Here is a 16,497-nt window from a genome sequence, read left to right as displayed (position 1 = left end):
GGCAGAAGATGACGTCAGGTGTTAGGCTAGCCTGGGCTATACGAGACACTTCTAAAAGCCAAAATGGAAAGGAAAAATAAAGAAAATCCCGCAGATACCGTGGACAGGCTCCTTGTCCCGGGGGAGCTTTCCGGCGCCAACAGACGGTGCTCTGCTTGAAGAAAACCGTTGTGGGTCGGAGAGCAGGTGCGGCCACCACCACGCCTGACCGAGGGAGAGGATCGATCCCACGAGTGCTTGCAGCTCACCCACCACAGACACAAATAGATAGAACAAAGTAATGAAAAATAAAATTTATTCCAATGTTGGAGCCCACGCCTACAGGTTTGTTATTTTTAATTTTAGAAACACACACAAAGAGAGAAACAGAGAGAGAGAGAGAGAGAGAGAGAGAGAGAGAGAGAGAACAGAGAGACAGAGACAGAGAGGAAACACACAGACACACAGAGAGAGAGAAACACACACAACAGAGAGACAGAGACAGAGAGGAAACACACAGACACACACACAGAGAGAAACACACACAACAGAGAGACAGAGACAGAGAGGAAACACACAGACACACACACAGAGAGAAACACACACAACAGAGAGACAGAGACAGAGAGGAAACACACACAGAGAGAAAGAGAAACACACACACGACAGAGAGACAGAGACAGAGAGGAAACAGAGAGAGAGAGAAACAGAGAGAGAGAGAGAGAGGCAGAGAGAGAAACGCAGAGAGAGAGACAGAGACAGAGAGGAAACACACACACAGAGAGAGAGAGAGAGAGAGAGAGAGAAACACACACAGAGAGAGACAGAGACAGAGAGGCAGAGAGAGAAACGCAGAGAGAGAGACAGAGACAGAGAGAGTAACACATACACACACACACACACAGAGAGAGAGAGAGAGAGAGAATGAGAGAGAGAGAGAGCTTACAGTAAGAGTGAGCCCTGGTGAACCTGGGGATGGACACTGAGAAACCCTGAAATGGAAACAGAGAAAGGGACTGCAAGTTTGGGCTGGGCTGTTAGCCTGGAGTGGCACAAGGGTCCCAATTCTCCATCCTGTCCACATTCTGGAGGAAGCTGACATCCTGAAGAAGGAAACAAGACAATAACTCTCCATGTGACCAGGGCAGGAGGCTTCCTGTTTCTCAGCCCCTCCCAGGCCAGCCTTGGCCAGCACAGCCTCAGCAGCCAGTGGCCAGGATGACCTGAGATGTGCCCAGGCACTCAGGCCTTTCCCAAGGTGCCCTGGAGCAGAGGAGAGGGTGGAGCCCCCCACTCCCAGGGGAGGGAGCTTGGTGCTAGGAGAGTCCTGGGAGGAGAGCAGATTCTTGGGGTCCCTATCCCATACCTCCATAGGGGAGAGAGGGGGACACTGATGAGGGAAAAGCACCAGAGAAGGGGGCAAGAGGTTGGGGCAAATAGACAGGCAATGGGCACCATCGGAGAGGTATCCAAATGTTCTGTCAGTGCAGTTGACCAAAAATTCCTAGGGTGAAAACCGAATGATACGGGGAGACAAAGGGAAGATCTGAGAGCGGGCTGTAACCAGGGGGTTAAAGAGGCAATGAGCGCCCGGGCCACTAGGCCCCGAAGCCGCCGAGGGAGGCATCCTCAGCCTGTAAGTGTGCCCCTCTTCCTGCTTCACCCAACCTCATGGATCCTGGAGCCTAGGCCTGCTTGGACTAGAACCTGCCGTGGTGGGGTTGTCATTTTCAGGGGGAGCTGGACCCAGTGGCTGAGAGCTCAGAGGAGGTGGAGGCCACCAATGGGAGCTTCGAGTCCAAACCTGAGTTACTTCAGGAGCACCTTGGTCCTGACCTGCAGAGCCCAGGGAAACGGTAGGACGAATTTAGTGCTTACTTCCTGTTCCAGCAGGAGCCCCTCACAAAGCTGCCCTGCCCACCTCTCTTAGTGTCCATTGCCTCCTCTATCCCCCTCCATCTCTCTCTTCCCTTCCTTTTCCTCCTCAGCTCACTGCCTGCTCACCCTTCCCAGGGACCTTGAGGTCTAGCCCTGAAGCCCCTGCTCAGACTCAGGTGGCTGGGGTTCCTGGGTTGTCTTTCCAGGCCTGAGGGTGATTGTGACATGGGATCCCACGGGGCCATAGCCTTGAAGTCAAAGGTGGAAGGCCACCAGACCCTGCAGGCAGCCCCTCTGGATACCAGCTCTGGTGCCACATCAGTACCCAGTGTGTTTGAGACCCTGCAGAGCAGGCTGAGCTCCCTTGAGGCCACTGTGGCCGCCTGGCGCCACCGCTCCCGAAGCTTTCCAAGGCCATTGGAAAAAGAAGAGAGAGACCAGATGGCATTGGAGCCCTTTGATGGTCAGGAAGAAGCCTGGCCTGAACAGCACGAGGCAGCTCGCCTCAGAGAGAGGAACGCCTGGCTGCGGCTGGCCCTGGGCCGCCATGAGGATGAGCTGGTTTGCACTCAGGCTTCCCTGCAGGATGCCCAGGCAGAGAAGGAGATTCTGCAGAGACAGGTGAGCTGAACAAACACACATTTATTCATTCAACAAACTGATGTGGAGGAATGACAGCCACAGAAGTGACCAAGGAAGACAGCAAAGTGAAAGAGAGGGTCAAAAGGAAGCCAGGCAGGGTGCACCCCATGATCTCAGCACCCCAGAAGCTGAGGAGAGACAGATCTCAATCAGAGGCCACTTGGTCAAGACAAAGGTCATTCTCAGATGTAGACTGAGTTCAAGGCCAGCCTGGGTTAAAGACCTGTGTCAATTTTTCTGTTTGTTTTTTAAAAGTTTCAGAGTACCTCAGTGATAGAGGCTTTGCCTAGAGTGTGTGAGGTCCTGGCGCGCGCGCACACACACACACACACACACACACACACACACACACACACACACACGTGCGCGCACACACACACACACACACACACACACAAATCAATCCAGTCTTAGGGTTTCTATTGGTGTGATAAAACACCACCACTAAAAAGCAATTGGGGAGGAAGAGGCTCTTTTCATATTAAAACTCTCAGGCAAGGAGGGACTACCACAGTATGCAGGATGTGGAGGCTGAGCAGGACTGCAGCTGTGCTATGTGTACTGCGAAGCCCCAGAGGGTTCTGGGTTCTGCGGGGAATTGGACCTGCTGGAGGTGTTCCCTTGCGCCATCTGCTGACCGTGGAAGGAACAGCCTGGTGGTGGACCATGACCCTGGTGGTGGGGGAGGGGCGATAACAGTGGGCCCGGGGAAGAGTAAGGTGGTGGTGACCAGAAATGGGCAGATTGTGTGTGATGTTAAACCCAGGTGTTGTGGGACAAGCCTGTCATGCTAAGAACTCTAGAGCCTAAGACAGGAGGATCACAATAGCTTAGACAAGATAGGCAAACGTCTCAAAATAGAAGTAAAGACAGACTGGGCTAGGGTGCTCAGCACTCAGTTTGGAGAGGCTCTTCTCACCAACATAAAAATGAAACTCTCCTTCCTGAGTGTGATGGTGGGAGACTGAGGCAGGAGGATGGCTGGAGCTGGGGAGATCCAGAAAACCCAGGGAAACACTGAGTCTCCTAAAAATTAAAAAGGAAAAAAGTCAAAAAGGCGGGGGCTGGAGAGATAGATGGCTCAGCAGTTAAGAACATTCACTGGTTGTTCTTCCAGAAGCTCACAACTTCCTGTAATTCCAGTTCCCAGCAACCCAACACTCTCACACAACACACATGCAGACCAAACACTAATACACATAAATTAATAAAAATAAATGAATCCTAAACCCCCCATCAGTAGCTGCACACCTCAGGTTCGATGCTGAGTGGTAAGTGTTGAGTGGCAACTGGGACCTGTCTGGTCACGTGGACAGAGCTTGGAGTTGGGTTCCTGCTGTTGATGAGAGCTGCTGTATGGGAAGCCACAGTCTGATCCCCCATCACCTGCAGGTGCTGGAGCTAGAGGATTCCCTGAGGCAGCTGGAGGCCTCCCCGGCTGTCCTCCTCCTCAGAGCGGGGCATACCAACAGCAACTCCAGCAGTTCTGGGGCAGAAGGGGAGCCCTGGGTGCCTCAGGTAAGCCAGAAGTCTTTAGAGCATGTCGTGGTGATGTCCTCTGCTTTTCCAGTGTGAGAGGATGGGGGTAAGCTTCAATTTGTGCTTGATGGGATCCCATAGTGTTGTGTGACAAAACTTTTCCTGGGGAGACACTATACACGTCAACTCATCCCATATAGGGAGCCCATGTTACACAAAAGCACAGACACAGCCAAAGTCCAACTTGGTGGTTACATACAGGATTACGGGTGAAGGGTCACCTACAGGAGCTGAAATGACTCAGAGAGCTGCATCACCAAAGCCCACCCCAGCATGGGTGACAGCTCACAAAGCTGGAAGCCTGGAGCACACTGCACAGCCTGCAAATTGGAGTATGCCATTCCAGTGACTGGTCTAAATCTCTTCAGCACAGCTGGTCTGGTCTCTAGTCTTCTTTGCAGCCAATCAGCTGGTCTCTTAAGAACTTTCCTTACTCTGGCAGGGAGGGACCTAGTGAATCTGCTCAGTTTCAGGGACTTCCTGAAACTGTTTGGAGTTGTTTATCATCCTGCCTAAGGAGCAGGTGGAATGTTTCTATCTCAGAGGAAACTGTTAATACAACACATAGTGTGAAAAAAAACCTAAGCAGAGCCTGGAGAGATGGCTCGTTGGTTAGGTGTGCTAGCTGCTCTCACAGAGGACCAGATCTAATGCCCAGAACCCAAATGGCAGCTCACAATCATTAGTAATTCTAGTTTCAGGGGATCTGACGCCCTCTTCAGGGCTCCACAGCCACCAGGCATGCACATGGTGTACACAGAAACTTGCAGGCAAAACACTCACACACATGAAATAAAAATAAAAGAGAAAAAGCATAAAACACCAGATTGGTTGTCACCCCACAGTCACCAGCTGCTTAGGGGCCTGAGACAGAAGGATCGTGACCAATAAATTTATCAAGACCCTGTCTCCAGATTAAAAAATAATAATAAGCATTGGTGAGATAACACAGCTGGAAAGGGCACCTGCTGCCAAGCCTGGTGATCTGTGCTCAATCCCTGGAATTCCCAGAGTGGAACCAGAGAACTGAGTCCCATAAGTTGTCCTTTGACATCCATTCATGTGTCATAGGCATACATCCCACACACGTGTGCATGCACACACACCAAAAACACAAACCAAAGCTGCAGTGGTGCCCCAGATATATAATATGTTCCAGGGCCCTGCAAAAAGGAAGAATGATGGGTAGTAAATCAAGTCATGTACTCCTGGCAGGACTCCCCCTTGGCTCATCCTCTTCTCCAACCCCTCCAGAGTGACTCTAGCACCCAGATCTTTGGGTGCCATTCCAAACATCGTTCAGCCCCCGAGATGCACCTTATAGAAGATCAGATGGAGCAGCTCCAGGGGTGAGTGGCTGAGTCACAGCTGCTGAGCTTTTAAGGGCATCATGCTTCCCGCTACTGGGTTGTGAGGGGGTGGGGAAGAAACTGGGATCTAGCTGATTGGACCCTCACTCATCTTCCCTCTTGCCTGCCTTTGGAGATAGGAGCATTGAGAAGTTGAAGTGCTTCAATCGCCTCCTGCTGGCTGTGCTCCAGGGCTACAAGGGCCGCTGTGAGAGCCTCAGCATGCAGCTGGGCCAGAGGGAGGCTGAGGCCACAGCCCTGCGCCTGGCCCTGCAATATAGGTCTGTGTCTGCTACCAATGATGGTGGTGGCTGGGGACGAAATGGGGCTGCATCCCAGGATGGCCCTATGCAGAGGGACATGGGGACTTCAGAAAGCACACTGCCTCACCATGAGATCTTGTTCTAACCCATAAACTATGGAGGGTGGGAGCTGTCTTTTTGTGGTTTGTTGCTATATATTTATTTGAGACAAGGTCTCACTGTGTAGCGCCAGCTGGCCTGGAACTTGCTATGTAGCCCAGGCTGGCTTTGAACTCACAGAAATCTGCCTGACTTACTGGGTTGGGGCTGAATGTTGAAACACTCAAATGCCATCCACAGTGAGGATTGTGAGGAGGTATATGGGGTGCTGCTTGCTCTGAGGATGGCTGACTCAGGAGCTGGAGATGAAGCCCCCAAGAGTGACCTGCAGGCTGCTGAGAAGGAGGCAGCTAGGCTGCTGGTGGAGAAGGAGGCAGCTATGGATGGAAAGACACCCCAGCCCAGGTACTTACAGGAAGCATAAGAGCTATGGTGGTCCACGGGGTGGGGTGGGGCATGTCCCAGAGCCTGCTACATATAGGATTTTGATGTCATTGTCACTGTCACTGCCCAGGGAGGTGCTGAGTTCATCATGGCTGGCACCAGGCCTGACTGGAGTGTGTTAGTTACTCAGTGGTGCTTAGTTTGCCTGACACCAGGTGTGGTGACAACATGCCTTTGATCCCAGCACTCAGGAGGCAGAGTTTGAGGAGTTCAAGTCCAGCCTGGTCTACATAGCAAGTTCTAGGCCAGCCTAGACCTTGCCTCATATGTGTGTGTGTGTGTGTGTGTGTGTGTATACATATATATGTGTGTATACACACATATATATATACATATATACATACATACATACATATCTTATACAAAGTACCAATTGCCTTGCATAGATGCACAGACCCTGGTTTCAACCTCTAAAGCAGGGGGGGAAATCAGTGAAGAGAAAAATTATTAATTTTGGTCAATCCATCATGGCAACAGGAAGTGGGAAGCAGAGCTACAGGAAGTGTCCGGGGCATTGGTGAAGCCCTGTGTGGACTTGACAGGGTTAGCAATACAGCTCTAGGTACTGTCCATCACAGTGCTGGTGAGCTTCTGGTTTTGTCTCTGCACTGCCAGTGCAGCCTCAGTGTGCACGGAATTAAGTTCAAAGTCCCCTGGTGGCCTGATTAGCATGTAGGCTCCACCACCTGGCTATGTAACTGAGGGTGATGCTCCTGCCTCCATCTCCTGAGGCTGGGTTGTATATATGGTACCTCACGAATGCAAGCTCTCTATGGACTGAGCAACAAGCACTCTACTGACTGAGCCCCAGCACCTGCCATATTATCTTGCTGGAAGATTGCCCAGCTGGCACAGGACTGTGGTGGCTCCTCGGGCCGTGTCTTGGGAACAGCTGTATAACACCTGTCTCCACCTGTCTCCTATAGCCCAGGGGGCAGCAGTGTTGACAAGCCTACGCCACAGGAACTAGCTGCTCAGCTCCATGGCTATGTCCAGCGTCTCCGGGAACGCTGGGCTCTGGTGAAGATCCCTCCACCTCTTGGCCCTGCCACGGCACCCAGGCCCACTATGCCCCACACAGAAGCAACAGTTCAGGCCATTCTGGAGATACAGCCTGGCCCAGCCCTGCCCCGGCTAGAGAAGTCTGAGATCCAGCAGAAGCTGGTGGCTATTCGGGTAGGAATGTGCTGACACTGTCAGAACGTACCCTTGATGATGTCACTGGAGACCAGAGGCAAGCAGGGTTTCCTTGGATGGGCAGCTGGTTTCTTATATGAAAGGGAGTTGGAGTTGAGGTTTTGAGGAATGCATAGGAGTTTCTTCTCCTGACTGGGTTCTCCATAAGATCCTATAAGTTGCCTTTGTATCGCTATGAAGAAATCCCTGACAGGAACAATTTCAGGAAGGAAGATATGTTCCGACTTGTCTGACAGTTCCAAGGTGCAGTCCATCGTGGCAGTCATCAGGTCGTGAGTGTCGGAGGCTGAGGCAGCTGGTCACATTACACCAGTATTTAGAAAGCAGAGAGAAATGTATGCAACCCAGTACCCCAGCCCAGGGACTATAGGTCTCCCCACCCCCGTTACTCTAATTTAGATACTCCCTCACAGGCATGTCCACAGGGTTGGGGTGATTTAAGATCCATCAAGCTGACAACCAAAATTAGCCATTCAAGCTGCTTTTCCTACATCCTCTTCCCACGGGAGATGCAGGGCTTCAGCCAGGGCGATGAGTTCCTGGGGCTTAGGGCAGGGTGGTTCTTCAGCACAGCACTTGCCGAGCACACATGAGAACCCTTGCTCCCCCACCCCTGCTATAAAAGAAGTAGACAGGTGATATACACCTGGAGTCACTGAGACGAGAGAATCGGGACTGCACAGCTCGGCCCTTGGACTGGGCTCCGGAGTGACACCGGAGCTCAGAAATGTATAAGCAGAAATGAGACAGCTCAGTAGTTATGAGTGCAGGCTCTTCTCGAGGGTCGGGGCTCACAGCCATTCAACTGCAGCTCCGGGGGCTCTGATGCCCTCTTCTGGCCTCTTCCAGCACTACACTCGTGTGCAAACCCACTTACACAGGCACTCTAGGCTGGCCTTGAACTCACAGAGCTCCACCTGCCTCTGCCTCAAGTGCGGGGACTAAGGCCTGCTCCGTTCCGCCTGTTGTAAAATAATTTCAAACAGCAAATTAAAAAAGTGAGGTCTGAGAAATTCTAACCGCTTCCACAAGGCCATTTCCCGGCTGTGGCTTTCACAAGAGGAAGGCTATGAGGCAGGTTCCCCGTGGGCACACCTTCTCCCCCCTCCCCGGAACTGACTTTCGGCCCCGCAGGACAGTCTGGCGGACCTGGTGCTGCGCCTGCAGCTGGCACGGCGGGAGAAGCGCGGGCTGGAGCTGCGGGAGGCGGCGCTGCGGGCTCAGGGCCCCGCCCACCTGCTGCTCCTGCAGCAGCTTCGCTGGGAGCGGGCTCACCTGGCAGGCGACGGCAGCAGCGGTGGCAGCAGCGAGGACCCGAGCAGCGAGGAGGAGGGCGAGGAGGAGGGCCAGCAGCACTGCCAGGTACTCGCCCGCCATCCTCTGAGCACCCTCCCGCCCAAAGAACAAGTTGTGGTAAAGGCGCTTGCTGCCCACCCCAGTTAACCCCCAGGTGCCAGTGCTCCAACTAAAGGGGTGGGGGGTGGGGAGGAAGGGGGCGGAGCAGGAAGGATGGCTGCTTTTGCCAGGACCCAGGCTCGATCCCCACCTCCCACACGGTGTTCACCACCACCTGGAACTCTAGCGCTAGAGGGTCCCACGCACTGTTCGGACTGTGTGCATGCACATGGTGCACAGACTTAGGCTTGCAAACACCCATGCACGGAAAAAAGAATATATATATATATATATATATATATATATATATATATATATATGTATATGTATATGTATATGTATATGTATATGTATATGTATATGTATATGTATATGTATATATGAAATCAGGAGAGAAAGGTTACTGGAAATCCTGGGGTGCCTCAACAGGGCTGGGCAGGGTCCCTTTGGGGGTTCTTAGCCTCATTAGTTAAATAATTCTGTTGGCTACAATAATTCTGTAGCCAACAGAAGCTCAATTTTTTAGAATTTGAAAGGAAAACTCAAGGACAGGCAAACTTCAACTCTCAGCCCCCTGAAGGGGAGGAAGGCATGGAGGAGACAGTGCTGTGGGGTCGGCCTGTGGCGGAGGAGGCTTTAACTAATGAGGAAGCCCAGTCACGCTTAAAGCACAGTGAGGTTCCTCCGGCACCCGAAGGAAAAAGAAAACAGTGGGGCCTACTTCAGGCCTCCTTGGAAAAGGGGGAGATCCCCAGACCTCAGAAAGGGGGAGAACCCCAGACCGCAGAAAGGGGGAGACTCCCCAGACCTCAGAAAGAGGGAGAACCCCAGACCTCAGAAAGGGGGAGACTCCCCAGACCTCAGAAAGGGGGAGACTCCCCAGACCTCAGAAAGGGGGAGACTCCCCAGACCTCAGAAAGAGGGAGAACCCCAGACCTCAGAAAGGGGGAAACCCCCCAGACCTCAGAAAGGGGGAGACCCCAGACCTCAGGGAGACGCAGGCGTGTGTCCCATTCTTTAGCCTCGGGTCCACATACTAGGACGAGAACCAACACCCACAAGTTATCTTCTGACCTCCACAAGTACACTGTGGCTATTAAATACTGTAATAATAAAAAAATAAATCTGGCCAGGTGTGATGGCACACATCTTTAATCCCAGCTCTTGGGAGGCAAAGACACGTAGATCTCTGTGAGTTCGAGGCCAGCCTGATTTACAGAGCAGCTAGGACAACGCAGCTGAACACTGCTCACACCTGTCTCTTCTCTCCTACCGCCTCCCTTAGGGTCCCCCTGTCCTCCCTGGTGGCCACATGGGCAGAACGTGGGACTCTGAGACCTTATCCCAGGAGCTGTCGGCGTCCCTGGCCCGGTGTGTGTCGGCATCCCCGGCTGGGGTGGCTGGCTGGCTGGGAGCGCTGCAGACAGCAGACCGGGGGTGCGGCCATCTGCAGGTGTGCTGGCAGGAGGGAGAGGGTTGAGGTAGCTGGGGTGGTCTCTCGCCCCTTGCAGAACGGTGGACCTGCGAGCACAGCTGCAGTCACTGCGGCGGCAGCTGGAACAGATGGCTCAGAAGGGCCGAATCAGACGTGCTCAGAGCGCAGAGCTGAACAAAGAGCTGTGCAAGGCTCACAGGTGCGCCTCGGGCCTCCCGGAAGCATCCCTGGCTCTCAGCCTGGGCTCGGTCTCCCGCTTCTAAGAGGGGCGAAGGGCAAGCCCACAGCTGCTGACTTCAGTTCTGACACCTCAGCCAGGAATCTCCCCTCCCCCTTGCAGCTCCCTACTCTTGGCCTTCAGAGGAGCCCACCGGAAGCAGGAAGAGCAACGCCGGATGTTGGAGCAGCAGGTGGCTCGGATGCAGGCCCAGCAGGCAGAGGAGCTCTCGGTGTTGGCAGCCACAGCCAGAGCCCTGGGGATCCCCGGGGCTCCCCAGCCTGGCCAGACCTTCCTGTAGGACCCAAACCAAGCTTACACACACGGGTGGCAGACGTCTCATGAGTATCCTGTCCTGGGCTGGAGAGATGGCTCCAGCGGTTAAGAGCCAGTGTTGCTCTTGCAGAAGACCTGGGTTCAGCTCCCAGCCTCAACAGCCACAGTGTCAGTAACCCCAGCTAGGAGGATCTGCCGCCCTCTTCTGGTCTCTACAGTCTCTGCAGCAATGCACACATACATCCCCCCACTCACACACTCGTAATTAAACAAAATAGTGTTCTATCCTTTGTCCCTTGTGTCCGGACCACCTCCTGAGGAGGTGCTGAGTTTGGCTCGGAGTATCTTCCTAAAAGGGGATGGAGTGGGAAGGGTTCAGGTTGGAGGTGTGGATGGCAGCCTGTTCCCCCAGGAGTACTGGGGAGGGGGATCCCAGACTGCTTTGGGAAAAGGGCAGAGCGGTTGCTCAGCAGTATGTTATGTGCTGTTTCTGCCTGCCCAGCCCACCGGCCTGTGCTAAGGAGGCCTGGGTTCCGTCTGCAGCCCTCAGCAAGCATGGCAGGGCTTCTGCAGAGCACAGAAGCTGGGGCCAAGTGGGAAGAGGCCTGCCTATCATATGCAAGGCCCCGAGTCCCATCCCCAGTACTGCACACAGGAAGTCTGTGCCTACCTCCAATGCCAGCACTCAGGGTTCAGCTATCCTTGACTACCTAGTGAATTTAAAGCCAACCTGGACTACATGAGACAGTATCTCAAAAATGAATAAATGAGGGGCTGGAGAGATGGCAAAGTGTTTAAGAGCACCTGCTGCTCTAGCCCAGAACCTGACATGGGCTCCATTCCCAGCACCACATGGTGGCTCACAACTGTCTGTAACTTTAGTTCCAGGGAATCCAACCCCCTTTCTGGCCTCTGTGGGCATCAGGCACACACATGGTACACAGACACAAATTCAAGCAAACCACACATACATACATCTAAATTTAAAACAAACAAAAAACTTTATAAATGAATAAATAAGCAAATAAAACTAAAAATGGGGCCAGAGAGGCAGCTTATTGGGTAAAGGTGCTGCTAAGTGTGACAATTTGAGTTCAGTTCCCAGAACCCACATAAAGGTGGAGAGTATGCAACATCCTCAGCCATCAGGGAAATGCAACTCAAAACAACTCTGAGATATCATCTTACACCGGCCAGAATGGCTAAAATAAAAAACACCAATGACAGCTTATGCTGGAGAGGATGTGGAGAAAAAGGAACCTCCTCCACTGCTTGTGGGAGTGCAAACTTGTAAGACCACTTTGGGAATCTGTATGGTGGTTTCTCAGGAAAATGGGAATCAGTCTACCTCAAGATCCAGCAATTCCACTCCTAGGCATATACCCAAAGGATGCACATTCATACAACAAGGACATATGTTCAACTTATGTTCATAACAGCATTGTTTGTAATAGCCAGAACCTGGAAGCAACCTAGATGCCCCCCCCAACTGAAGAATGGATAGAGAAAATCTGGTACATTTATACAATGGAGTACTACTCAGCAGAAAAAAGCAGTGGAATCTTGAAATTTGCAGGCAAATGGATGGATCTAGAAGAAACCATCCTGAATGAGGTAACCCAGTCACAAAAAGATAAACATGGTATGTACTCACTCATATATGATTTTTAGACATAGAGCAAAGGATTACCAGCCTACAATCCTCTTCACCAAAGGAACTAGGAAACAAGAAGGACTCTAAGAGAAAAATGCATGCACCCCGAAGAATGGGAAGGGGTAGGATCTCCTGAGGTAATTGGGAGCATGAGGACAGGGGAGAGGGAGCTGGCAGAATGAGAGGGGGAGAAGAGGAGGAGAAAAGGAAAGGGAGGAGCAGGAATATTGAGTTGGAGGAAGAATAGAAGAGAGCAGGATGAGAGATACCATAACAGAGGGAGACATTGTAGGTTTGAGGAGAGATCTGGCACTAGGGAGATTTCCAGAGACCTACAAGGATGACACCAACTGACAATCTAGGCAATGGTGGAGAGGCTACCCTAAATGCCCTTCCCCTATAATGAGACTGATGACTGCCTTATATGCCATCCTAGAGCCCTTATCCAGAGGCTGATGGAAGCAGAGGCAGGCACCACAGATATACACTGAACTGAACTCTGGAACCCAGTTGCAGAGAGGGAGGATTGAAGATCAAAGGGGTCAGGACCAGGCTGGTGAAACCCACAGAAACAGCTGACCTGAACAAGGGGGAGCACATGGACCTCAGACTGCTGTCTGGGAGGCCAGCACAGGACTGATCCAGACCCCTGAACATGGATGTCAATGAGGAGGCCTCTGCACTCTATGGGGCCCCTGGTAGTGGATCAGTATTTTTCCCTGGTGTAAGAAGGGACTTTGGCAGCCCATTCCACAAGGAGGGATGCTCTCTCGGCCTGGACACATGGGGGAGGGCCTAGGCTGGCCCAGGATGATATGACAGACTTTGGGGAGCCCTCATGGAGGCCCTTACCCTCCCTGGGGAGCAGGGGGGATGAAGTGGGGGGTTGGGGGTAGGGGAGGGAGAGGGAAAAGGGATTGCCATGTGAAGCACCCTTGTTTGTAATTTGAACTAATAAAAAAATAATCTGTTGGGGAAAAAAAAGATGGAGAGCATGGACTTCACAGAGCTGTTCTCTGACCTCCACACAAGAGCCCTGTGTGTGCACAAATGCTACTTTTTTATTTGGGGTGTGGAGAGAGGGCTCAGCAGTTAAGAGCACTCACTTACTGCTCTAACAGAAGACCAGAGTTCAGTTCCCAGCACCCGTGTTTGGTGGCACCTCTGGCCTCCTAGGGCATCCACACACATACACATAAATTACAACAGTAAAAATAAAAACATTTTAGTGTAGCTATGGTAGAGATCCTCTGAGACGTACACTTGTGGGGAAAGGAGGTCAGGACTTCTGCAAGGGCCTCCTCTGGAAGGAATGTTTTGTGTGTGTAGTAGCAGTATGTGAGCCACACCCCTCGCAGTGGGGCCTGGGATGGGGTCCAGCTGTCCCCTCCAGGCTGAAACCCTAGAGCAGGATTAGCCTGGAGGTGGGCCCTGCAGGCCACACCTGTGCAGATGTGCTGAAACAGCTAGCTATCTATCCTCAGGGGACAGCCACAGTGCCCCAAAGCAGCATAAGCCAAAGCTGAGAAGGTCAAAGGGGCTGAGGACCTGTGTTTGTCCCTCTCTCTGTGGGCTGTGAGGCAGGTCACCTTGCTGGTGTGCGGTGTTTGTGTTGGGGGGTCAGCTTCCTCTTTGACTGCCTCTCCCTTCCTACAAGTCTCTGGTTCTGTCATGCTATCATGCAGGTCCCTGGAATCGAATTCAGGCTTGGCAGCAAGCACCTTTGCCCGATGAATCGTCTGGGATTTTGGCCTTTAGCCACCAGATCGTTAGTGGCCAGCCAAGGTCGCATGTTGGGGGTGGGGGGCAGGTTCCCAGCCTGTTCCAATAGTGTCTGACTGTTCCCACGGGCATCCCAGTGGCAGATGGGCCCTGTGTCTTTGTCCCCAGGTCTTTGGCAGCCACAAGGTCAAATGTCACCTCGGGGCCACGGGCAGGGGTTATGGGGGCGTGGCAAGGCCCTGCCCACCCTTAGCGGGGGCCCCAGGAGTGGAGGTGGCGGGGATAATATGAGGCAGGGGCGGATGCTGAATTCATTTCTCTCTCCCCAAACTCTCCATTCCCTCAGTCTCCCAAAATCCCCGTATTTGGGCTTCTGTGACCCAGTCCTTCTGGAGCCTTCTTTTCCTCCTAAACCTCCCCACCTTTTAATCTGAGATACTGCCACCAAGGATTCTAGAACAGTCCAGTCTAGGACCCCTGTCCTCACCCCAAATAACCAACTATGACCACAAAACTATTGTATCTCCTGGGCCCATCCAAGCTTCTTTCCCACTGAAGCAGAGCTTGTTCCAATCCGATTCCTGGGAAGTCCTTGCTTGAGTTTAACCCTAGTCCTTCCTGCTTTCTGTGTTTGAATCTTCACATGGTGTCCTGACACTATTCTCGGCGCAGGGCAGGGTGCCCCTGGCCGGCAGAAGCCTGAACCTCACTTTTCCTTTAACCCCACCACCGTACGGTCTCCTCTTGTGGGATGATCTTCACAAGGCCCCTCGGGGGCCGACTAGGAGTGAGAGGGGGCAAAGGGGGTCCCCGTGGGCCGCGTGCCCTGGTATCCACACTGGACCCAGGCCTGAGCGGGAGGCAGAACCGTGACTCAGGGGTAAAAGGTCACCCCGGGAGTGGCTTTTCCAGCCAGTTAACGGGTTAAACATTAACAGAACTGGAATCAGGCCTCAGCTCCCCACCTAGGCCTTAATAAATGCTTGCCCTGGAGGTGCCCTGCATACAAAGGGTGCTTAATAAATGCTTGCTCCAGTAGAACTTGGGTCTGGAGAGGGGGCGGCAGGCTCAGGGGCGTGGCGGCAGCTGGGAGGCTCCGGGGAGCGGGGGAGACATCTGCGGCCCAGTCGGTCAGCAGGCCAAGCCCTTTCTACGAAGCACAGAAAGGAAAGGAAATGAAGGGGGACCGGGGACAACAGCCAGGGGCTGGCACGCCTTCCGGCCGGCCGGCCGCCTGGGGCCACGCTGGAGGGGCGTCGGGCGCCCAGCTCTCCCCGCCCCGAGGCCTGGAAGGCGGGGGGGGTGGGGGTGGGGGGACCCCTTGACCTCACCGCGCGGCCAACAGGCCTCGGAGGCCGCGTCCCCACCCCGACTCGGGTAGCACCAGCAGCTGCGCGGGGGCGGGCGCGGGGCGGGGCGGGGGCAGGGGGGCGCGCGCGCCAGCTGGCAGCCTGGCAGCCAATGCGGAGCAGAGCGGCGCGCGCGTGGTCGTGCGGCGGGGCGTGCCCGGGCGCAGCTGTCCCCCGGGGCGCGGCCGCGGCCGAGCCGACGGAGCACGCCTGAGGCCCCGGGCAGGGCGCGCAGGGGTTAAGGCTGGCGCGGCCGCGTGGGGGAGGTCAGCCGCGCGCGCCCGCCCGCCCTCTCGCCCGCCACGGCTCCGGGCGGCGCGCGGGCGACCCAATGGCCTTATAAGGACGGCCGTCGCCGGGCAACGAGCGCCCGCCCCTGGCCGGCGCCGCGCGCGCCCCGCCCGCCCCCCCGCGCCGATGCGAGACGCGGTGTCGGCGGCGCCGCGCGCGGGGCCGGCGGCGAGCGCCAGCGGCGAGGCCGAGGCCTCGGGCCAGGCGCAGGGGCAGGCCCCGGCCGCGCCGCGCTCGGCCGCGGGGACAGGAGGCACGGCGCGGCCGCCTCCCCCCCTTTCCGGCGCACCGCCGGCGCGATCCGCGGCCGGCGCGCCGGCGGCGCGCGGCCGGGACTCCGGGGATCCGGCGCGCGCTCCCGCCGCCCCTCCCCCCTCGCCGCGCAACTTGCGGCCAAAGTTTCCCCCCCGGACTCGGGTGCGCGCGTGCGCCCTCGGATGGCGAGCCACTAAGTTGGCCTGGGCGGCGGGGCCGGGCCATGGCCCGCGCGTCCCCACCGGGTCCCCAGGACTCCGGACCACGGGACCCGGGTGCCCCAGACCCGCGCCTCTAGCGCGCCCCCGTCGGCCGCGGGCACGCGTGGGAAAGTTGGCCTGGAACCGGCCCGACCAGTTCCTGCCGGGCGCGCGGACCGGCCGCAGGAAGTTGCCGCAAAACTTTTTTCGGGGGGTGCGACCCGAGCCCCCCGAGCGCGCGGGCTGCATGCGCGCGGGGTAGCCGGGTCCCCCTCGGGTCGCCAGGCGTGCCCGGAGGGGACGGACTCGCCCC

At 54.9% G+C, this 16,497-nt stretch overlaps 1 protein-coding gene across 1 annotated transcript; it reads left to right on the top strand.

Moving 5' to 3' along the window:
* The first annotated feature begins 867 nt into the window (after positions 1-867).
* Positions 868-10,998, top strand: Ushbp1 (USH1 protein network component harmonin binding protein 1). The gene is made up of 13 exons (XM_027394818.2): positions 868-1,237; positions 1,488-1,615; positions 1,714-1,835; positions 2,064-2,478; positions 3,892-4,017; positions 5,254-5,387; positions 5,528-5,668; positions 5,990-6,154; positions 7,120-7,369; positions 8,525-8,752; positions 10,071-10,156; positions 10,297-10,419; positions 10,561-10,998. Exons 2-13 carry the CDS (start codon positions 1,562-1,564, stop codon positions 10,736-10,738), a joined length of 2,022 nt encoding a protein of 673 aa, XP_027250619.1. The 5' UTR covers positions 868-1,237; positions 1,488-1,561; the 3' UTR covers positions 10,739-10,998.
* The last annotated feature ends 5,499 nt before the right edge of the window (positions 10,999-16,497 follow it).

Source organism: Cricetulus griseus (genome assembly GCF_003668045.3).
Source record: "Cricetulus griseus strain 17A/GY chromosome 1 unlocalized genomic scaffold, alternate assembly CriGri-PICRH-1.0 chr1_0, whole genome shotgun sequence".
NCBI classification, from domain to species: Eukaryota; Metazoa; Chordata; class Mammalia; order Rodentia; family Cricetidae; genus Cricetulus; species Cricetulus griseus.
This window is presented reverse-complemented; position numbering and strand designations above follow the sequence as displayed.

Coding starts and splice junctions, on each gene's coding strand:
- Ushbp1 (XM_027394818.2), top strand. CDS start 1,562: ATGAGCGCCCGGGCCACTAGGCCCCGAAGCCGCCGAGGGAGGCATCCT. Junction 1,836..2,063: donor CTGCAGAGCCCAGGGAAACG/GTAGGACGAATT, acceptor TTGTCTTTCCAG/GCCTGAGGGTGATTGTGACA. Junction 8,753..10,070: donor AGGGCCAGCAGCACTGCCAG/GTACTCGCCCGC, acceptor CGCCTCCCTTAG/GGTCCCCCTGTCCTCCCTGG.